The 24,799-nt window shown below is 35.2% G+C and overlaps 1 protein-coding gene across 3 annotated transcripts in view; it reads right to left on the bottom strand.

Annotated features, from left to right (window-relative positions):
- Window positions 1–4,225, bottom strand: part of LOC145247330 (monocarboxylate transporter 13-like) — a 206,827-nt gene extending 202,602 nt beyond the window's left edge. The window contains exon 1 of one of the 3 annotated variants that reach the window (XM_080108984.1): window positions 3,962–4,225. In XM_080108984.1, the coding sequence (XP_079965110.1) occupies window positions 3,962–4,097 (136 nt within the window). In that variant the 5' untranslated portion in view covers window positions 4,098–4,225. The remainder of the gene's footprint in view (window positions 1–3,961) is intronic. The other 2 variants (XM_080108985.1, XM_080108983.1) reach the window with 2 other exon arrangements.
- Window positions 4,226–24,799: the final 20,574 nt, after the last annotated feature.

The following is a 24,799-nucleotide window of genomic DNA, read 5'->3' as shown; positions in this document are numbered from 1 at the left end:
GCGATTACACGTTTTAATATGAGTAAAACCACCAAAAACCTTTCCAGATAGGTAGAAGAGTAACTTATCTTTCCTTTGATAACATTTATTTGGTATATATTTGATTTTTGACCACTTTTTCGAATCTATATGTATAGTGAAACAAACCCCTAAAAACATATCCAGTTAGGTAGAAAAGTAACTTACCTTGCCTTTTATTTATTTGTTATATATTTGTTTTTTGATAACTTTTTCGAATCTATTTGTACAGTAATATAACCCCAAAATTTTACTTGGAAATAATATTTAAAATACACGTGTGTACACTGCACAAGCACCCTTATTATTATCATAATAATAATAGTTATAATAATAAAAAAAAAACTGGTGTAGATGACATCGACTGGCGCCATTCCAACTATTTGTGAAGGGTCAGGGAGGATGGAAAGACCGAGGTGGGAGAGTACTAACCAAATCTCCACTGGAAGTGTGCAGTTCAAATCTGGTACCTAGGGGAGACATCCAACATCAATGGCCGAATCAGTGAAAACGGCTGTTGCGATAACATGCAATTATCTGCACAAGTGGTCAAGAGGTGGAGAACACTGGAAATCTCGAGAGACTTGTTGTCACTTGGTCTCCAGGGAACACCACCGGTTACTGCCAGTGAGCGATCACTGATGATGGCCTGTGAGACAACTAATACGCTATACATTTTGATGAAAAACATGGGGAAAATGGACAGAAGAACAGAAAACCAAAACTTTAAATATAATTTCTGCATTTAAAGTAATAGTTATTTAAATATTTCAACATATAATCTTGTAGACAAAATCCAGCTTCCCAATAAGGGGCATTCTGGATAGGAACAAAAATAATCTCAGTCTTGTAAGATTTCTCCTCCGCCGACCGAGGACAGAAAAGGTAAATGTAGCATCAAAACAGATACTACACTGTGATCTTGTTCCGAAGGCCAAAAAATATTTGTGTTTAATGTTTCTTTAATTGTTTGTTCTTTAAATTCATAATTTAGGTTTATCAATATTAAATTGTATATTGCTTTAAAATTACTTAATTTTACATAGATAATATTTATATTTTATATTGAATAAAGTTCAGTTTCAGTATTAATCGAACTGTGTTCCTTTTTCTTTTTAAAAATGTTTTATTGCTCTTTTTTAAATAACCCTCATATAGTACTGACAGTCGGACAGTCTGACAACTCTTACCTATATTGCCTGCAGACATTTTTCAGTTAACAGCCTTCTTCTTGCACTCGGTGGCCGTGGTTTCACGCCTTGGCTTTAAGGTGTAACATCCAAGTCTAATGAAATAAGGAGTATATACGGGAGTTCTCCTCCACTGCAAGAACTGTGATACCAGAGTCGGAAAGTGGGGTTGAGAAGTCAACGGCACTGAGGAGGGACACTCAGACCTGCAAAACGTTCCAGGGTAGATTCGTCGGTATTCCCCGATAAGGGCGCCTCAGGCGATTAGCAATAAACTAACCCCTTTTCGTAGAGAAAAAGCAACGCCTGGAAGGACGGACCTCCTAGAACTGTACAGAACTAACATCCCATCCCAATCAACAGGGACGAGGTCAGTACAGAAATGCTCTAATCTCTGTTGATTTTAGGGGCCGTATATTAATTCTTGTTGCGCCGTCCTCTTATATAACTAAACCATACCCAAGTTCCACCATTACTGATCATTACAGTGTTGTCTAAATGGTCTACCTAAAACTCATCTTTATCCTAGAGTGGACTCCGGGTCTTTATAATGGTCATTCCCAAGTAAAAAAAAAGGGGGAGGCAAATGTGTAGTTTAGCGGCGTAAATTATTTGACAGCCAAAAAGTTATAAAAACTATTTTTATATAAACACACATTATAAGACCCTTAGGCCGAAATAAAATAAGAAAAAACAAACGTTTTTACTATTTTTTCATCATTTTTATTTTTTCATCATTTTTATTAGACTGCGACATATTGTTTTTAAAATCCAGCCTTTCTTTGATAGATCGGCCTTTTAAAGGCCAAATTTGTCCTTTTTACACTCTTGGAACTGTTTTGGCCGCCATTTTGTGATGAAAAAAGCGTAAAAAAGACCAATCTGTCAAACCTTAGAAAGGCCAAATTATAAAAACAATATGGCGACATCGATTGTCGTACATTTAGTCTAATAAAAAATGTTGAAAAAATAATAAAAATGAAATTTTTTCGGGTTATATTTAGGGTCTACTAATGTGTTTTATATAAAAAATAAATAGTTTTTATAATTTTTTTGTCAGTCAAATAATTTACGCCGCTAAACTACACATTTGTCAAAAAAAACAAAACTTCTCGATAGGTAGATGTAAATTCCAGTTAAGGGTGCTCTACATCCGAATCGCTTCCCCTCGCATCCTATGCTTTCAACTGAGGATATCTATTCTCTGTTAGGGGAGAAAAGATTCTTTTTAACTAGTGCAATTTTTACTTTCGTCCCATCCAGAGCACCCGTTTTGATATCCCCCACATCAAAAAAAAAAACGACATTGTGTCTCATCTGGCTTTCGTCAGAAGTAGGACGGGGACACAAGTAGAATAAGGGCTCGTTAAAGAAGTATAGATTGTTAACAAATAAACAAAAGGAAAAATGCTATTTGAGGGGGTGGGGGGTAGTCTTCATGAAGTCGAACACCTGATTTTTTAATGGAAAAATCCGGCTCCGTTAGTTTCATATATCTGCACGTAAAAAAAAAATCATAACACAAAATTTACAACAGTAGCTTTACTTGTCTAACTGTACTTCGTAAACTTATAATCCGATTTGGCTGAAAACAGAAAACAAAAATCCGGTGCTTGTGCTTGCTATAGTCGACAAATCGATTTTTTTTTCAATATATCGTTTTAAACAAAAACAATATTACATACTTAATTCTCGCGTCGAAAATAGTAATATATTAAAAAATTACGAAAATTCATCGCGTAGAACAGCTGTTATTGTGTTATTAGTAAAAAAAAAAAATCTTTCGCTATAGATAACAAATATTGCAGCTATGACATAAGCAATCTAGGGTTTGTATTACTGTACACATAGATTCGAAAAAGTTGTCAAAAAACAAATATATAACAAATAAATGTTATCAAAGGCAAGATAAGTTACTTTTCTACCAAACTGGATATATTTTTCGTGTCTTTATTCAATGTAACCTGTTTATTCAGATCGAAAACCATACAGTGTTTACCGATGTATTGGAACATTCAAGATGGCGTCTGATTCTCTCTTTAACACGGTAAGTGTGAGAAAAGATGTTATAAATAAAAAACCGGATAAAATACTGTTAAAAACTCGCTCAATATATGTTACCGTGACATAGGTTGACATATATTCGGCGGGTTTTTAATAGTATTTTGTATGTTTTTTTTTATTTATAACACCTTTTTCCAAACTTACAGTGTTAAAGAGGGTGTGAGACGCCATCTGAATTTTCGAATACATCGGTAAATACTGTATGTTTTTCGAGCTGAATAAATATGTTACATTGAATAAAAACACAAAAAAATATATCCAGTTTGGCAGAAAAGTAACTTATCTTGCCTTTGATAACATTTATTTGTTATATATTTGTTTTTTGACAACTTTTTCGAATCAATGTGTACAGTAATACAAACCCGAAATCTAAAATATTCCTTTCGGAGTTATGTCCCTTGTGTATAGCCTTCTACTGCCTGCTCTACAACGTCTAAGAAAAATGCGATTTTACACAATTTTCCGTAAAAATTACTTATAACTAAAAATATATTTCTAATCGATGATTTTTTTGTAATTTTTGGATATATTACTATTTTCGATATGACAATTAAGTACGCGATATCATTTTTGCTTAAAACAACTTTTTTTCTTTTTAAATGGATATGTACACTGTCTTTTAAGAAGCACCAACAATTCTTTCCGATTCGCATCGAAGATCAAAGTGTTACAAATATATTTTTACCTACCTGCTAGAATTACCCATGCGTAGCCGCGATCCACCGGAACGTTTCTGTCTATAATATCCTCATCCAATATAACTGTGATTTCTTCTTCTATATCTGATTCCTCGTCGGGATTGTTTCTGTGATCCCCTGTGGGCATTTTAACGTTTCAAAACAACACAGGAAACTGAGGTGGGAGGGGTGCGTCAAAATGCAACGTGAAAAAAGTGGACATCCAGATAATAATTATCTCCTCGTCTGTTTTTTCTTTTTATATATATATATATATATATATATATATATATATATATATATATATATATATATATATATATATATATATATATATATATATATATATATATATATATATATTCTAAGAAAACCAGGTGTTACACATGACCTGTTAAAGGTTACACTATAGTCGTAGCGTCTCTGTATATCGGTCTGAGGATGCAATTTATTACAAATCCCTATTCAAAGATTAAGCACAACTTTCCCCAATCCTAGTATAATTTTTGTAAAAATCCAAAAGATTGTGATTGGGATTTTCTTTTTTTTCTTTTTTTTTTTTTTTTTTTTTCACAATAATAACATGGGGTCAGCGTTTGCGATGGACACTGATACAAAGAAAAGATGGTAAATTACTTTATTTTAGCAAATAAAAGATTTAGCAATAAATGGTAATGTGGGGCTCCTCTGCAGAGCGGAAATTTAAGGTTTTGTAGCGTATTATATATATGTGGGGAGAGGGGGTAAATAGATAGATAGATAGATAGATAGATAGATAGATAGATAGATAGATAGATAGATAGATAGATAGATTGTTGTCTGTATCTGTGTGTGTATGTGCGTGTGTGGAGAGAGAAAGATAGAGAGAGAGATTGTTTGTGGAGATAGATAGATAGATAGATAGATAGATAGATAGATAGATAGATAGATAGATAGATAGATAGATTGTGTGTATGAGAGAGAGAGAGAGAGAGAGAGAGAGAGAGAGAAAGAGAGAGAAAGAACAAGAGAAATATGAACCTTGCTAAATAGATTGCTTAACTGAATGTCCTTAAAAAACTCGAACAGTGGTGTGACAAGTTCACAATTTAATTAAAAATTAGAAATAAAATCAAATAGCGTCTCAGTAGCGAGAGTACCGTTAATAATCTCCATAGTGTTCTCGGATTAATCGCATATTTTCTTATCATAAGTTTCTGCTCTTCTTTCTTTTTTTTTTTTTTTTAATGAAATCCAAACTAAAAAAAAAAAGAAGAAAAGAATAACTTTTGGTGATTCTTGCTTGATGCTGCTCGGACTCACTTTTCTCACATTTGTTCTTTTCTGTCCCTGGCTTTGGGGAATGTTCCGAAAGATATTTCGGAACAGTAATTATCCGCCTCTCGGATTATTCTCCTCCGTCTGGGATTCATTTCTGGCGCACTTTTTTCTTTTTGTTTTGTCCGACAAACAGATGAGACATTGCTACTCCGTGAAATTTCGCGCAAGCGCGTGCATATGTGGATGTATGGGTTTTTGTATATGTGTCAGTGCGCGTGTGTGACTGTGTATGTATGTGTGTGTGCGCGTGCGTGTTTCGGCCTTTTTTGTGTTGTCCTTTTTTTTAACAATTTTAACTTTGTCAACGACGACAACCACTACTCAGTGTCAACTTTTTGTAGTTGTTTTGTCTTCTGATGATTATATTTATACTACTACTACTACTACTACTACTACTACTACTACACACTAATAATACTAATACTACTATTTAGATGGTAACACGAGTGAAAAAAAAAGAAAAGAAATCATGGTAATTGATTACTATTTTAGTGAAAACCGCTTAATATAGACAGAAACGGCTTTCGGGGTTCATACCACTTCCCTCTTACGAAAAAACACTCCTTCGAGTTCAAGGAAGTGAGTTCCACCCTGTCTTCGTTATGAAAAGGACGGAGGGGGAAGTGATCGCCGATATCCTGACGCGTACCAACGGGGAATGCCGGTGCCGGCAATTTCTGTGGTACTTGTATGAAATAGAGGATACCTATTTCATACAAGTACCATAGAGTGTGTCGTGTGAGTCCTAAGTATCGACAAAGAATTTCGAGTCAGTCCCGGAAATGGTCGAAGCAGTCTACAATGTTAAAGTTTGCTTCTTTCTTTTTTTTTTATTTTTTTTAATTGAGGTTTTGTCAACTTTTTTTTTTTTTGAGGGACTAAAATTTTTTTTTTTTTTTTTTGTCCTAATCATAACCTAATCTTAAACTAACGCTTCTTCGTATGCTTAGCGTCATTTGCTTTCTTCACTTTCAAATTGTAAACGACTCGGCATTTCCCGTCAATACTCGGGACTGGCTAAATAAATACCACTTCTATAAGTGGTTCCTTAATTGCTTTGAGTATCATAGAGAACAATATAATTTTTTTAATATTTTTTGGTTTCTATTAAAGAGAAATCTTTCCAGGCATTACCCCTCTCTTTCGAAATGGCGAAGTGGGTACCCCTACACCTTGTTAGGAGATGGAGTCGGTTTATTGTCAACAGGCTTGAGACCTCCAACAGGAAATTCTGATGAATCTGAGTCAGGTGATTTTCATAGGTTGTGCCCTACTACCGAAATTGTGATGCTTATCGCCTATCCCACATTGAACTTCGACCTTGTGTCACATCCGGCCCTCGCAGAGAGGATTTTAAAAAGTTTTTTTCGTTTTTTTTCATAAGCAAAACTCAAAGATTTATCCAATCTTACTAAAAAAAAAATTTCAGCTTTTATTTATCAAATGTTAATAATATTAATTAACACTTCCGTTAAAAATAATATTAACTAACACTCCCGTTAAAAATATCGGGAAATGTATGCTATTTATTATTATACTAAAAATCTGAATTTGCTCGTCACGATGTCACTGAACCAATTTTTAAGGTCATGACGTCATTTCTAACAAACTTTTCATGTTGAGCTGAAGTCGAAAAATATTTTGTGTGAATTTATTTTTGTTTTTAATTACAAAGAAAGGAAGAGGAGGAGACACTTAGTTTATTAGTACTCCAGAGTCACCCTTAATTATATCAAGTGCTTTTAGTAACGCTCCTTATGCCTCCCTTTTGTGTTTTGTTTATATCACTGATTCAATAATTTCTCTTCCAGGTGGAGGGGGGGTAAAAATTGGTTTTAGTAGTGCTCTGGAAATCTCCTTACAGAAGTGCTCAATATCCTAGATTGAGCCACACATTTGTGTTTGTGCGTACATTTTTACCTTTCACACACATTTATTTCTGAGCGTACGTTATCAGTAGGGCTATGACAACAGCATATTCTTTTCTTTGTTTTAATTCTCAGGTATAAATCTATTGATGTCTTATATGTTTTTACGTAGGGTGATGTGATCATTGGCTGTTTAATTGTGTCTTACTGTGTCGAATATATACTCGAGAGTAAAAACAATGAAAAGAATATGCTGTTGTCATAGCTCTAGTTATCAGCTATCGCATACATTTCTGATCGTACGTATGTTATCACTTTTCACACACACTTTAGGTTTATACTACGTTACCACCTTTCAAATGTAGTTATGTTTGTACGTACGCTTTTAATGGTTTGATATGCATATGAAAATGAATATGCTCAGACGGTAACGAACAAAGTTGCAGAGCTATATGTTTCGGTTCCCATTCTAGCTGATCGTACTCAAGTCATGCATTGTTTTAACTTTTGAAATCGCTACTATATATTGGGTACAATATAACAAGCAATAGAGAATTGGCTCTATAATAATAAATACAAATTTTGCATAAATTAAAATATATTCTAGCATATTGTATTATCTGCCAACGCCGGGCGGCCTGCTAGTATTCATATAAAATCATAAAATTATATCAATTTGTTTTTCACATATAGCGGCGTCCCCGGCGTTGCTTGGATTTGTGTGGGTGGTGTAGTAAGGACCCCCCCCCAAAAAAAAACGTGGTAGTAGTGATGGTGAATCAAAACAACGGTAGGCAGCCTAGGTGGAGAGAGGTGTTGTTTCAAAAAAGATAATAAAAACGTTGTAGTAGGCAGACAGGCTCGAACCCATAACGCGAGGGAGGAAAAAAAAGTAACGTTTTTTTCCGATACGTTCATGGCGCAAACGGAAGTCGAGAACATTGAAATTAAACGTAGTCAGTCAAATGGAGACAATAACTTGTGAAAATGTTGATGAAAAAAACGACCCCTCCTTGTAAAAAAACTGTCTAGTTGAGGATGAATGAATGGATGTTTTGGGCCAATGTTTTTTATATTTGTCGTCCGAAGGATCGAGCTTCAAAATGGTACTGGTTTCGTGAGGGTACGTCGCGTGTGTCGAAAGTTTTTGCGAGACATACAAACACAAACACACAGTTTGCCTTTTATATATTAGACTAGCCTGAGTGCTCGGCGTTGTCTGGGTGTTTGTAGGTGTGTGTTGAGCAAAAAAAAATTGTAGTAGGCAGTCAGGCTCGAACCCGTGACACGAAGGCGGAAAAGAAAGTGGAGGTAGGTATAAGGGTGTTGGTTAAGCAACAAAAAAGGAAAATTGCGAGCGCAAAAAAAAAAAAATGGTAGTAGGCAGCCAGGCTCGAACTCGTACCACAAAGGAGGAAAAGAAAGTGAAAAAAAATAATAAAACGTGACTCGTTAGCTCCTGCGCTTGTCGCCAAACTGGAAGTGACGTAGGTTCAAATTAAGGCTAGGCAATTGAAAAGAAGCGATGACTTTCGAAAATATCGGTGAAAAAAGTACCCAGTTTAGAGTGAAGGAATTAATGTTTTGGGCCAATTTTTCGATATTTGTCGTCCGAGATGTCAATCTTCAAAATCATACTAATCTTATCAGGATCCGTTGCCTCTGTCGAAAGTTTTTGTGAGACATACATACATACATACATACATACATTTAAACAGACAGGTGAGATTTATGTTATAGAAGTTGACAGCGAGGATTGTTTGACTTCTTATTTGCATATAATGTTTTTATATTAATTTAATAACTTCTTATTTGCATATAATGTTTTTATATTAATTTCAACAGGATAAGAACTGAACTATCGCGAGTTGAAAAATGATGCACGAGTCATTCTGATAACCCAAAGTAAAAAAAAAAAACAATTGATTTGCTTTTTATAGGTCCTTTACTTTTGTTTTTACTTTTTTATTGGCAGATAAGAGATGCGGATCGGCCTTTTAAAAAAATGACGTTGGGCTTGAAAACATTAAAGACGTGAGCGAAAATGAAATTACTAAAAATAAAATTGAATGGGAACATTAATAAGAACAAGAAAAAAAGGAAAACGTCTCAATCTGGAAAGTTTTAAAACAGATAAAAGGAAAGAAAATGTATAAATCGGCATAGAAAGCAGAATGGAAAGAAAGCGTCTCATTATGGAAATAACTTTGCGTTTTCCCTTCTCTTATTCAAGTAAAGTTTTGCATGATTGCAAGTAAATATACCTTTTTTATTATAACAGTGGGAGATATTTTTGTTTATCTGACACGGTTTCTTTTATTTAATTTTTGTTTTACTCTTATTTAATCCGAACAAAGCATATTCCACTTTGACGTAAGGGGTTACTGTATGGGTTCATACCTACAGAGGCAATGTCTATTGATTTGTTCACATTACATTTACATTTCTGCACGTTAGTTCAGTCATAGAAGTAGGAAAGAATGGTGAAATTCCAAGGTCGAGCAGTTCAAGGTATTAGAGTAGGGAGCTTTCCGACATCTAGAGATCGCTATAGTGAAGGGGTGGGATTTTGCTGCTTTTCGGGTTAATCGGGTGTAATTCGAAAGGTACGCAAGTGCTATGAGTTCGCCCGATCACATTTTATTAAAGTTCCTGAAAAACAAGCTCATTGCTTCGATGGGACAGGGATTGGAACTTAGTTGATAGTGGGGGATTAGATTGGAGGCTCATTTTCTTTTGTTTGTTTTTTGTTTTTGTTTTTTTGTTTTTTGTTACCAGGCCAGATGTGGCAACAATACTCCATGCAAGAACGACTGTTTGTTTATAATGGTACAGAATACTGTTACATGTGAAAAGTTTTCTAGCACAGTAGATGGAGCCGACTTCTTTGCAGCAGCCTTGGCAATGTCTTCGATACATTTGTTTGAGTTCAACTTGCCGAGGAGTTTGAACTACAAGCTCTCAGGTAAAATGTTAGTTGAATTTAATCTGTTGAGCGTTAGATTAATTTAGGATCCTGAGCACCACCTCTGAATTATAAGATTGAGCCGAATTTCAAAAATCCTCACGTCGATTCCGGCATTCTCGACGGTCATTTGCACTTATCATAAATGTTAGGGATAATAAAGGGCACATATATAATTAATACCATTCCTCATTAAAATAAGCAACAAAACATTTAAGTATAAATTAAAAAGCAGCGATAAATAATTCATAAATAGTTGTGTGTATAAAATCTAGCAGAATTTCACGTTTTCGCTCAACAAACAAAGGATAAAAATTAAGAACATATTTTTTACGGCCAACGTTTAAGAAACCTTATATGGGGCTGTGAAGGATCGCGCTTCGCGTCCGCTTGAGTTGACATCTTAAATCCAACTCTGACTAAACTCTGACGCGGGAAACATGTATTAGGCCAACGAATGTGCATTTCACGTCTTTTCAATGGCTAACAGACCAATCACTACCTGTAGAAACAATTATTTTCATAGAAAGAAAATAGTCCACGAAACTATAACTACTATACAGCAAACAGAACATTTTTGCACCAATTTATATTCTCTTTTGAAGATTAAAATCAAAATATACATGTTACCAAACCTAATGTCTAGAATCCGTATTCCAATTTTGCCCAAAATCTATGAAATGATTTTTATCTTAGAAAATGTGAAATATTAAAAGCTTAAGTTTAAATGGGTCTTAAGATGGGATTGCAATTCAAGGAATCTTGCTTTGTAACATCCCTATAGGAAAAATGAATGATCAACGAACAAAGACTTGTACATTCGTGATCACTGATAATCGATCAAGAAACAATTAAATTAATAGGATCTCTTTGTACAAAGGTTTGTTTAGTCTTTATCCTTTGATCATCGCTTTTTCCATATGGCATATTCTTACATCGTCTCTTATGGTTGTAGATCGGCTGTTTAACTCAAAACGAATGAAATTCATGCATGAAACACAGTGAGATTTATTAGTGGTTTTAAAGGTTTTATTGAGGAGAGAGATCCGTTCCCAAGGGAAGAGACAAAAGATTTATTCTTTTCAAAAGATAAGGTAAAATTAATTTCTTCTTATTTAATTTCCTTAATTAAAAATTAGTCTACGAACTGAGAGTCTCGATGAGATTCACATAGATCGTTTCATTGTGTGAGTAAGTCTGTATCGGCTGCTTCCTCCTGTAAGCTGCTTCGAAACTCCGAGTCAAACATATGACGCGATTTTCATCTAACAAACCGGCGCCTGCTTCTAATGTGCTTTTATGTAGGGAGCTGACCTCTGAACGTACATATTAACTACGCCAGGTGCTCTTGGTTCATTTGTATTCGTGCCATGTTACGTAGACGTTACATGTCAACACTCGAGCCCCACATGTTATATGCAGACAAGACTCTGTTTTGTCAAATACGTAGTACTTTGTCTTTGTCCGACCATGTTTAGAGCACATCTTTCTCTGGCGTTCGCGGGACACGTGTATAACGCGTCTATTTCTTCTATCTCGTATCTCAAACACGTCTCGAATCCTCTACGTCTCGAACAATGCGTTTAACACGACTATACCCTGTATTGTACCTGTCTTTGTCCGACCATATTTAGAGCAAATCTGTCTCTGGCACTCGCGGGAAACGTGTATAAGGCGTCTATTTCTTCTATCTCGTATCTCGAACACGTCTTGAATCCTCTACGTCTCGAACAATGCGACTAAAACGACTATGCCCTGTATTGTACCTGTCTTTGTCCGACCATGTTTAGAGCACATCTTTCTCTGGCGCTCGCGGGACACGTGTATAACGCGTCTATTTCTTCTATCTCGTATCTCGAACACGTCTCAAATCGTCTACGTCTCGAACAATGCGTTTAACACGACTATGCCCTGTATTGTACCTGTCTTTGTCCGACCATGTTTAGAGCAAATCTGTCTCTGGCGCTCGCGGGACACGTGTATAACGCGTCTATTTCTTCTATCTCGTATCTCGAACACGTCTTGAATCCTCTACGTCTCGAACAATGCGACTAAAACGACTATGCCCTGTATTGTACCTGTCTTTGTCCGACCATGTTTAGAGCACATCTTTCTCTGGCGCTCGCGGGACACGTGTATAACGCGTCTATTTCTTCTATCTCGTATCTCGAACACGTCTTGAATCCTCTACGTCTCGAACAATGCGATTAAAACGACTATGCCCTGTATTGTACCTGTCTTTGTCCGACTATGTTTAGAGCACATCTTTCTCTGGCGCTCGCGGGAAACGTGTATAAGGCGTCCATTTCTTCTTTCTCGTATCTCGAACACGTCTCGAATCCTCTTCGTCTCTGACAATGCGATTAACACGACTATGCCCTGTATTGTACCTGTCTTTGTCCGACCATGTTTAGCACACGTCTTGCCCTGTCGCTTGCGAGTCACGTGTGTAAAAAATCTATTTCTGTTCTTTCATGTCTCTAACACGTCCCAAATACCTGCTTCTCTGAACACGCGTGTCCGTTTATATTGGGGCTGCAATATAAAACAGCTTTACTGTAGTGTATAGATAGAATTTCATCTAAATCTGTGTAACACAACGCGGACACGCGTATGCAAATGCCGAGACTTGTACGAATAAAAAGACTATGAAAAGAGCGTTTGTACAGACCGACCATCGCGTTAGAGACGTGGATTACGTTCGAAAGGACAGAGGTCAGAGAGAAGGAACACGATCATGTTTTTTTTTCGGGAAAGTACCCGAAAATATATATCGTTGCTACAAGAAAAAGTGAGTTGAGTTATTACTTGTCTTCTGTTCCTTGCTACGTACTCTGCATACAACGTGTTGGGACTACATGTGAAAACGTGAGTAACGTTACATCTGAAATGCAAAGTTGGACTCATATTAGGCTCCTAATTATTATTGCATTTACTATTGTATTTATTATTGTACTAACTATTGTACTAACTATTGTATTAACTATTGAATTTAATATTGTATTCATTATTGCATCAACTATTGCATTTAGTATTGTATTTATTTTTGTATCAACTATTGTATCAACTATTGTATTCACTATTGTATTCAAAATGCATTCATTATTTTATTCACTATTGTATTTCTTATTGTATTTTCTATTGTATGCACCGTTGTATTGACCATTCATTGTCGAATCATTGTATTCACTATTGTATGTAAACATTTCTCAATTAGAAAAACTGTGGGTGTTGCGTTTACTTACAGTTTACCAAAAACACCCCATCTCAACGATCAGAGCAGTGTTTATAACGGTTTGGATAAAACGTTTTGACTATTTTTTATCCATTTGTTGATAACTCAAACGGTAACGACTAAGGTTAGAGCGTTAGATGTTTTTGTTTTTATTCTAATTGAGAGCATCCAAATCATTTTTAAACTTTTAAAATCATTATATATTCGGTACAATGTAATATTCAATTTAAAAAAAAATGGGTCTAATAATAAATACGAAAGTTGCATGAATTAAAATGTTGTAGTTTTATTTGTTAGGCTCGGGACTAACTGAATACTGTAATACACACACACACACATACACATGCACACACACACGTACACACACACACACACGTACACACACACACACACACACACACACACACACACATATATATATATATATATATATATATATATATATATATATATATATATATATATATATTCCGTAACCACAACAAAGGTAGATATTTTTCGCATGCCTTTCTAGCTAGGGATTTCCCCTTCCTTCCTTCTCTTCAAAAAATGCTCCATTGCCAAAAGTGTTCTTATTCATAAAGTCTGAAGAAATGCTGGTTTTGAAAATTTTCAAACGACATAATGCTTGAAATTGTCGAACTTGACATGGAAACAATTGTAACATAAATTGAAATACACTTTTTGTTGCCACCAACACCTTGTTTTGAAGTCTTGTTTTTGCTTACACAGTATATATATATATATATATATATATATATATATATATATATATATATATATATATATATATATATAAGTGAATAGTAGGTTGCTTGAAGCATTGCTGGTAAATGAATATATGGAAGTCTTAAAAGCCAAGAGCAATGCGGAAAGAACCGGAATCACAAGAGGAAAGAAAAGAAAAACAAACAAACAAATAGACAGGTATGTTTGAGTAGAGAAATGTCTAACTGTTTATTCATTTATCACTTCTCTTTACATTACATAATTAATTTGCAACCAAATTATTGGTATATACGGTGTATATAAAGTCCGTTTTCGGTATGGAACTTTGATGAATTTCGGGAGAAATACCTCCCATTTTCAAAAAGAAAACAAGATGCAAGCAAGATTCACAGAGTTCTATAATTATATTGATATACTAGCAGTTCACTGTGCACTGTTCATAACGTTATATACATATGCATATATATATTAAAACGTTTGACTCATGTCTAGGTAACCTACATCTAAAATTTCAAGTCTTTAGGCCAAAATTGGCGAAGAAGTTTGGTAGAGTCTGTCAAGGTCAACTCTTTCAACTTTGACGTTAGGCAGACAAACTTTCACCCAAAAACGGATTAAAAAGCTTGCTGCATGTCTGAATACTCTTTATGTAAATTTCAAATTTTTAGACCAAAAATTGGCTGAATAGTTTGCTAGATACCGCAAAGTTAAAATCTTTGGAACTTTGACTCCTAGGTAGCCAAATTTTCGACAAAAATCTGATTAAAAAGCTTGCTTGATATCTGAATGCAGTTTATGTAAAATTTCAAATGTTGAGACCAAAAATTGGCTGAGAGGTCAATTTTGATCCCCTTAACATTTATTGTTTTGGTCTCAAATCAAGTTAAAACTTTTGATCCATGTCCAAGGAACCTACATTTAAAATTTAAAGTGTTTAGACCCAAAATTGACGGAGGAGTTTGGTACAGTTTTCAAAGGTTAAATCGTTGAACTTTGACCCCTTAACAGCCAAATTTCTGGCCGAAAACCGATTAAAAAGATTTTCCCAAATCTCAATACTCCCTGTGTCTATATATCGAGTCTGTAGACTGAAAATTGACAGAGTAATTTGGTAGGGAAATGTACAGACACAGACAGACACATTTCACTTTTATAAATGAACTAGCAGTTCAGCGTTGCTCGGGCCCTATGAACTGTTCATAACTTTATGTACATATGTATAATCTTTGTAACTTTGACTCTTTGGTAGCCAAATTTTCGGCCAAAAGCCGATTAAAAAGCTTGCCCTTTGTCTGGATATGCTTTATGTAAAATTTCAAATGTTTAGACCAGAATAGTAATTGTCTGTATTTTTTAGATGAGGTGTTTTCATTTATTGAGATTGTCGGACTGATTTCCTCATCTTGGTTGTTATAGTTACAACGTTTCGGCCGTTTTGCCCTTCGGCTGTATCGAACTGGGGAACAGTTTGTTAGGAGTCTCGAACCCAACCCTTTATTATTATTACGGGGGGTACCGTGTTCGGACTCTAGCTAGGCTATGGGACATAGTTGCTGATTCTATGTTTTGAATGTTACTTTTCACTGCCTTCGTTCAGGATTGAACTCAGCACCTTTGGGTAAGGTTTGATACAACGTCTAGGACCACTCGGCCATATGTCACTAGGACAATTCTTAGTTTTTGTTAATGTTAAACCTATGTTGTTATTCAAGGTTTTCTCTCTCTGTTAGAGGTGTCCAAATTGCATTCAGCTCTACGCTTGGTTTGCTCAGTAGGTTGTTATGTCCGAGCATGTGAGCTGTTTCTTTAAGTTTTCTCACTTTCCAGTGGGTCTCTCTGTTTATTATTTTTACTTCATCCCATAGGGGGCGATGGTCCCCCCTCTCCATCCAGACATGGTTGGCTATACCCGATTTTTCCGTCTCCCGTTTAGTTACCGCTTTTCGGTGTTCTTCCACCCTTACTTTGAGGGGTCGGCATGTTTCACCCTTGTAAACCTTTCTGCAACTGCATGGGATGGAATATATGCAGTCCTTGGTCATGTTCTCCTCCATGCGGGGCTTCAGTCGCACCAGGTGTCGTTTGAATGTTGACTCGCTCTTGAATACCGTCCTGGTGTTGTAGGAGGTACATATTCTTTGAATCTTTTCGGAGATGCTTCGTATGTATGGTAGGCAGACCGTTGATGGTTTTGGGGTTTCATTCTCCTCTCTTATACTATTAACACGTCTGGTGGATAGTATACTATCGGGTAGTTGTTACGACGGAGGTTATTCTTAAACCTGACCATTTCTTGGTGGCATGTAATGGTGTCGCTACTTATTGTCTCTGCTCGATGTTGTAGGCAGCGTGCAATTCCATGTTTGATACTGTATGGGTGATGGGAGTTGAAGTTTGAAGGTAGGCTTGCGATATACGGATGTCTTAAACCCATGCTTTATTTAGACCAGAAATTGGCTGATGATTTGGTCGCAGAGGTCAATTTTTTTTTAATTTTGACCTCAATTTTGGCCCCTTAATATTTGTTTTGGTGGCTCAAATCAAATTAAAAGTTTGATTCAGGTCCAAGTAATCTACATTTAAAATTCCAAAATTGGCGGAGGAGTTTGGTAGAATTTTCAAAGGTCAAATCGTTGAACTTTGACCCCCTTAACAGCCAAAATTTTGACACAAAACCGACTAAAAAGGTTTTCCCAAATCTTAATACCCCTTATGTTAAATCTCAAGTCTGTAGACCGAAAATTGATAGAGTAATTTGGTAGGGAAATGTATACACACAGACACACACACACACACATTTTCACTTTTATAGATATACTAGCAATTCAGTCCAGTATGGTCGGGCCCTATATACTGTTCATAACTTTATTTGCATTTGTATATATTTATTAAAAGATTTGACTCATGTCCTGCCAATCTACATTTAAAATTTCAAGTCTTTAGACCCAAAAATGACGGAGGAGTTTGGTAAAGTCTATAAATATCAACTCTTTCAACTTTGACCTCTTGGCAGACAAACTTTCGCCCAAAAACTGATTAAAAGGTTGGTGCATCTCTGAATATAATTAATGTTTAGCCCCAAAGTTGGCTGAATAGTTTGGTAGAAACCACAAGGGAGTTTGGTAGAGTTTTCAATCGTTGAACTTTGACCACTTGACAGCCGAATTTCTGTCCGAAAACGGATTAAAAATCTCAATAGCCCTTATGTCAAATCTCGAGTCTGTAGACTGAAAATTAACAGAATAGTTTGATAGGAAAATGTGCACACGCACACACACACACACACTTTTATAGATATATAGATTTCAAATGTTTAAACCAAAAATTGTCTGAATAATTTCGTATAGACCGTAGAGGTAATTTTTTTAAAACTTTGACGCCTTAAAATTTATTATTTTGGTCTCAAATAAAAATATAAAGTTTTACTCATGTCCAAGTTACCTACATCTAAAATTTCAAGTGTTTAGACTCAAAATTGGCAGAGGAATTTAGTAGAATCTGCAAAGGTAAACTCTTTCTACTTTGACCTTTTGGCAGCCAAATTTTCATTCCAAAACTGATTAAAATGCTTGCCGCGTGTCTGTTGTTTTCTAGACACCGTAAAGGTCAAATCTTTTTAACTTTGACCCCTTGGCAGTTCAGATTTTCGACCCAAACCGAATAAAAAGCTTGCCCTATGTCTGAATACACTTTATGTAAAATTTAAATGTTTAGACCAAAAATTGATTGAGTAATTTGGGTTTTTTTTTAACTTTGACCCCAATTTTGACCCTTTAACATTTACTTTATGAGCTCAAATCAAATTAAAAAGTTTGATCCAGTTCCAAGTAACCTACATTTAAAATTTAAAATGTCTAGATCAAAAATTGACGGAGGAGTTTGGTAGAGTTTTCAAGGGTCAAATCGATGAACTTTGACCTTTTGACAGCCAAATTTCTGGCTGAAACTCGATTAAAAAATCTCGGGTCTGTAGACCGAAAATTGATAGACTTATTTGGTAGGTAAATGTACACGCACACACACACACACACACACACACACATTTTCACTTTTATAGATATATAGATATAGATATACTAGTGTGTCCCTGGCACCGATCTGGAAAATTTAAGTACTCAACAATCTTTTGAAAAATTCTTTAGATTCCAAATTTATGTCATTGATTAAAATAGTTTTATGTCGCATAAGATAGCATAGAACGGCATTTTTTTTTTTTTTACTGGTTCGATTTCCTTGTCGGTATTGGTTTTCCAGCTTCTTTCTGGAATCAAGTACTTGCAAAAACGGGAACATGTGAAGGTTGCCAGCATCCATAAGTGAAAGTATTTCTGTGGAACCGACTGGATTCTAACATGGCACCATCACTGTCACCTGCCATTCTATGAGTAACAATTGTCAGCATCATCATCACATTACGAAAGCATATTATTATTATTATTATTATTATTATTATTATTATTATTATTATTGTAGTAGTAGTAGTAGTAGTAGTAGTAGTAGTAGTAGTAGTAGTAGTAGTAGTAGCAGCAGCATATTAACCGAGTAAGCGGAAAGCGATATCATCATCATCATCATCATCATGAGAAAGTTTTCGAAAGTAAGCGACATTATTATCTCCCTCACACGACGGAATATGTGACACAAGGGTCGGAATGTGGCGTCGAAGAGCTTTGCCCCCTCCTCACCAAGGAGGAACATTATAGCTTGCAAAAAAAATCCTGAACAGTCCCATCGATATTCCGGTAGAGGCGTCTCTGGCGATTCGCAATAAACTAACCCCTGGACCACCTAGAATAGCACATGGCTAGGTACATACCGTGGTTATATATTATTTTAATTGGAATTCATTATTGAGATGAGTATTATTCATAAGCTTTATTTATTGCAGACTATTATTACCTGATCTTTTTTTTTTTTTTTAGATGCTGTTGTTTCACATTCCTTTAGCCTTTGTCAAGCGTGGTGAGATGACAACAACTACGGAGTAATTGCTGTGGATGCAGTTAGGAGAATTGGAGTTCCTATCCTGTGGCGGTTACCACCTGACGAAGGCCAAATGAATAGTTGGCCGAAACGTCGTGAAACACCAAAAACAAAAAATAACAATAAAGATGAGGATAATAGTCCGCAGTAAAGAAAATTCATACCGCGGTTAATGTGACAAATAACTTTCGTTGTGATTTTTTTTTTTTTTTTTACACGGGAATCACCGCTTATTAAGGCCCGGAAGCTACTCTAGGATAAAGGTTAATGGGTATACGTTAGTCAATGTGATTATAGCGTAGTAAACATAAGTAGAGAGAATTTTGTAGATTGGATTACTTAGGGGGATGGTTCATCAAGAACTTGTTTACGTTGGACTTGAAGACAATCAGATTGTTGTCAGCTGAAAAGTAGGCAATCGGAAGAATGTTCCACAGTTTTAAGAAAGAAGCTTTGTTCATGGAATCTACATTTAGGTTTAGGCACGGATAAAGAGCGTGGGAAATTATTGATAGTGGTTTTTGCTAGACGAGTGTTTTTCATGAAAGTTTGGCGAGGGGGGAGGACAATAGATTGAAACTCAGCTAAGAATTTGCTGAAAATAACGATAAAGCAGGGACATGCTCGCAACGTCTCTTCTGTGGGAAAGAGGTTGCAGGGAAGAGAAAAGGGCATCCCCCACTAAGTTTCGGAGACTATTTTGAACTCTGTCAAGGTAGGATAAGCTGCTTCTAGCAGCTCTTACCCAGACGTGGCAACAGTACTCCATCATTGGCCGTACCTGGCTTTTATATAGGTAGAGAATTGCATCAGGAGTGAGATATCTACTGGAGCGGTAGAAGGATCACACCATTTTTCCAGCGACCTTGGCAATGGATTTGATATATGTGTTCCATTTCAGGTCAGGAGTAAAGGTCAAACCCAGAAGCTTGTCAAAACATGAAGCCTCTCCAAGACGAGAGCCATTCATTTCAACCGATGCTAGATTGGCATCAGAGCGTAGATAGAAGCTTGGTTTTTAATACATTAAAAGTAATCCGCCACCTCTTTCCCTATTGTACCACATGCTCAAGATCAGAGGAGAGAGAATCAGAGAGGACTTGGTCGTTTACGGTCTTTGATGTGTTACCATAGATTGTAGTGTCGTCAGCATAAATATCTACGAATGATGTAAGGATGTGATTTGGAAGATCATTAATGTAGATCAGGAAGAGAGTTGGGCTCAGGTTGGACTCCTGTTAGTATTGCATGTTATTTCCTTTGCGTTTTCTTTAAAGCTTAATTGGCGTACACCTCGTGTGATAACCTTCGCGGGACGTAGCGAATAAATTTTCCACGCCATTTAAAAGAAGGACGAAATAAACTAGAAATATTTTTTTTAATTTTTTCATCGTACGAAAAAAATTAAATTGCGAGACGAAAATCTTGTTTACATAAGTGACGCTTTAAAATAACATTCCTATATAGTAAGTATTGCGAACGTGAAAATACATCCGTGTTTAATAAATCTAGCAAAAATCAACTAAGAGTCAGATTTTCTTGAGATTTTCTATACTTATCCATTTTAGAATGAAATTACATATAAAATGCAGTTTCCGTAAAATATATGAGGGGAAATATTTTATTTTTTTTTTTTAGTGCCTGTCCCCCTATTTATTTTTTCGAAATTTGAACAAAATATATTTACATCGATCGAAATATCTATTTATTATGAAACATAAGAGTTCAAATAAGTAAAAAAATATTTATTTTTTTAAATTTAAATACACGTATTTAACAAAAACTTACCTTGACGTTGCAATAAAAAATTGATATAAATTTAATGTTTTTTAATAGCGTTTTTTTTTCTAATCAATAAAAAAAAGAAACTTCCTAAAATTTAATTGATTTTTAAAAGATTAAAACGATTAAAATTCCATTGTTTAAAAATGTTCCGTTACAACATAGATTTTTAATTAATTGCGTTTAAATTTTTTAATATTAAGTTATAATATAAACATGACTCTTGCTAGCTATTTTATCGCCATATTAAACCCAATTAAAAAATATTATTGCACAAATAATAAACATTTTATAGACCTCTCTCATATATAATTTGTCTCTGTTACCAAATAAAAGTATGGAAACCCGTAATTAACCAAATGAACAGTTTAGTAAAATCGTATTTCATATTTGATATACAAATGTTTATAATATTATTAATCGTTAAAGTGTGTAAATCTTAAAACCTAACAAAATTATGACAAAGATTAATTATTAATTGCAGTTTGAAAAAAAATAAACAAACTTTTTTAAAAAATTGCATTTGTCTGATGCTAATTATTATACATTACGCACTTCTGTTCGGGGTTCTGTTTGCTATTAGCCAAAACTGATGGGGCCCTAGCCGCTGCTCAGCTACTTTGGACTTGACGGACTCAGCAAGAAATTAAAACACCAAACCGGGACTTCTGCTTCTCCATACTTCGTATAGTTAACACAAGTCTGACGTCACGGACCATGCACTCCTTTCTTCACAATGTTTTGGTAGAGCCTAGTGTTATCTCCTTATCTCGGCATTGTTTTCAATCGTCCTAGACTTCTCCCTACCACCGGACTCAAACAATGCCAATTGAGAGGAGGTGTGGTTAGATATTGCGCAACCCTTGCCTCGCAACTACACGCGCAGATACCGTTACGGTGGTATCCATTGTCTTTCGAGACTGAACGAGGGCAACGTGTAGTAATAGTAGTAGTAGTAGTAGTAGTAGTAGTAGTAGTATCAGCAAATTCATAGTTGATGAAACGGAAGTCGTTAATAACATCAGCACGACGTCAGGACATATTAAAAATAGTAAATGTCAGGATATTTGAATTGTTTAGCGATGCTGATGTAAGGAAGAAAACTGTAATTAATTAATTAATTAAAAATATAGAAACACGAAGTTACATGTCATTAATGAGAAAATGGTTTAACGTAAACGAAAGGCAATGTTTTATGACGCTCGCATAAGCATAAGTATTTTTCAACAATAAAACGAAATGGAAAGTATTAAAGCGTAAACGATTGTATAACTATATCTTAAACCACTTTTTTTCTTTTTATGTGTGAATAAACATAATAATGAAAAAATACGACACATTAATATTCAGTGCTTTAATTTGAATCGTAAACCTTGATGCAAGAAAATATGAATGGATATCACACATGTGAGCTTCCGTATAGTTTATAAGCGGTGTGATTAAAATTTATATAACCTATGAAATATAGGAACATGGTGATTCTGATAGAAATAAGATACTCAGACGCCATTTATGATATTAGTAATCCAGATGTAATCTAAATCGGTCATCTTTGTTAGTAGGAATAGCAAGGCTTCGGAACCAGCCTTTTCTTGATAGGAATAACAAGATTTTCGTGTCAATTTTTGTTTATGAGTAACAAGTCCTTCGGGCCATCTATTTTTATTAGGGTGTAACAAAGTTTTCGGACCAATCTTTTTTGGGGGGAGTGACCAGATTTTCGGACAATCCTTTTTGTCTGGAAATTTAAAAAAAACTTTAAAACCACTCCTCTTAGTAGAAACAATCAGGCTTTCAACCAACCTGTTTTTGGTAGAAGTAACAAGGCTTTCGAACTACCTTTTTTGCGGGAAGAACAAGTCTTTTGAACGACATTTTTTGGTAGAAAGAACAAGGTTTTTGGATTACCCCTTTGGATAGAAGAAATAAGACTTTTGAACCACCCATTTTTTGGTAGAAGTAACAAGGCTTTCAACCCAACTTTTTTTGGTAGAAGTAACAAAACATCGAACCACCATTTTTGTAGAAGTCAGAAGACTTTCAACACATTTTTTTTTTTTTGTAGGAATAAAAATATTTTTGAACCACCCTTTTTTATTAGAAGTAACAAGACTTTCAACCAACTTTTTTTGTAGAAGTAAAAAGACTTTCGAACCATTTTATTTTGGTAGAAATAACAAGACTTTCAAACCACCCTTTTTGGTAAAAGTAACAAGACTTTCGAACCACTCTTTTTTGTAGAAGTAACAAAACATTCAACCGTCTTTTTGGTAGAAGTAACAAGGCTTTCGAACTACCTTTTTTGGTAGAAGTAACAAGACCTTCAAACCACCTTTTTGGTAGAAGTAAAAAAAAACTTTCGAACAACTATTTTTGGTAGAAATAACAAGACTTTCGAACCACCTTTTTGGTAGAAGTAAAAAGACTTTCGAACAACTATTTTTGGTAGAAATAACAAGACTTTCGGACCACCTTTTTGGTAGAAGTAAAAAGACTTTGAACCCACCTTTTTTGGTAGAAGTAACAAGACCTTCAAACCACCTTTTTGATAGAAGTAAAAAAAACTTTCGAACAACTATTTTTTGTAGAAATAACAAGACTTTCGAACCCCATTTTTGGTAGAAGTAAAAAGACTTTCGAACCACCTTTTTGGTAGAAGTAACAAGCGTTGGAAACACTTTTTATAGGAGTTACAAGGGCAAAGTTTAGTACCTGTTCTGCTGTTGCACTTAGCCTATTCTCGATCAGTGAGGTCTTCCAAACTGGTATGTGTTAACGAATTTCACCAAACAAACAGAATGTACTATTAACGTATTTTTTTCGAATAAATTATTTAAGAAAATTATGTATAATAAATATTATAATAACTTTAATATATGTTATTTAATCCCGTCTAAAGTGTATAATGATATTATAATAACTATCACTTAATGTATCATTGAAATTAAAATTTCTATAAAATAATGGCAAATCCTGTTAATTTTTTTTAATATAGATTTTAATGGAATTCTAGCATAATCATTAAAAATCTTGAAATGCTAAGATTATTACCGGTCTTTAAAATAAATATTTGAATGCAGAAAGATAGAGAGGCTAAACAGTTTTTACTCTTTATCGCATCAAACAAGGCATATTGCCACTTGAAACATAATGGTGTAGTATTTGGAATTATGTCTAACAAGGCACTGTGAGGAGTTTCTGCCTGCAGGTTTGTACAGCTTGTGGAGCATGAAACGGGGGGGTCTAAAGTCTAGTAATCCTAGAAAAGAAACTATTAGAGTAAAACGCTATCATCTAGGGATATTAAAGGTGAGTGGGTGGGATTTTGCTGCTTGTTGAGTTAGTCGGGGATGTGTACGTCGAGTGGGGCACAAGTGCTATTAGTTCATTAGAGCACTGTTTATTAAAGTACTTGTAAAAGAGGCACAGGAATGCAACATTGCGGCGATGTGACAGAGGTTCGGAACTTGGTCGACAGTACGAGACCTATTTGATTTGAGACTCGTTTTTGGACCCTGTCTAAGACGGGGGCACCTACTCAGATGTGGTAATAATGCTCCATGCATTGATAAATTGTGGCTTTGTAAAGAGATTAGTGTTGGGACGATTAATCGGAATCGAAATCGGAAATCGGAAAAATCGACAAATTTGGGGTATCGGAATCGGTATCGGAATCGGTATCGGAATCGAAAAAATTGGTGCCTATTTTCCGATGTCAAAACGATTCTTTTAATTGTCTTTTTTACTTAAAACAAAATCTTCCATTGCTGGTAATAACGATAAACTAATAGATATTTATTAATTACCAGAAAAGAAAAAATCTACAGACTATTCCCCACAAGTGTATTTTTATGTTTAACATGTGTGTGTGTGTGTGTGTGTGTGTGTGTGTGTGTGTGTGTGTGTGTGTGTGTGTGTGTGTGTGTGTGTGTGTGTGTGTGTGCGTGTGTGTCTGTGTGTGCGTGTGC

Source organism: Euprymna scolopes, chromosome 25, assembly GCF_053919585.1.
Source record: "Euprymna scolopes isolate OS-2025 chromosome 25, ASM5391958v1, whole genome shotgun sequence".
Lineage (NCBI taxonomy): Eukaryota > Metazoa > Mollusca > Cephalopoda > Sepiida > Sepiolidae > Euprymna > Euprymna scolopes.
Note: the sequence above shows the minus strand (reverse complement) of the source record. Positions and strands in the feature narration are given on the sequence as shown.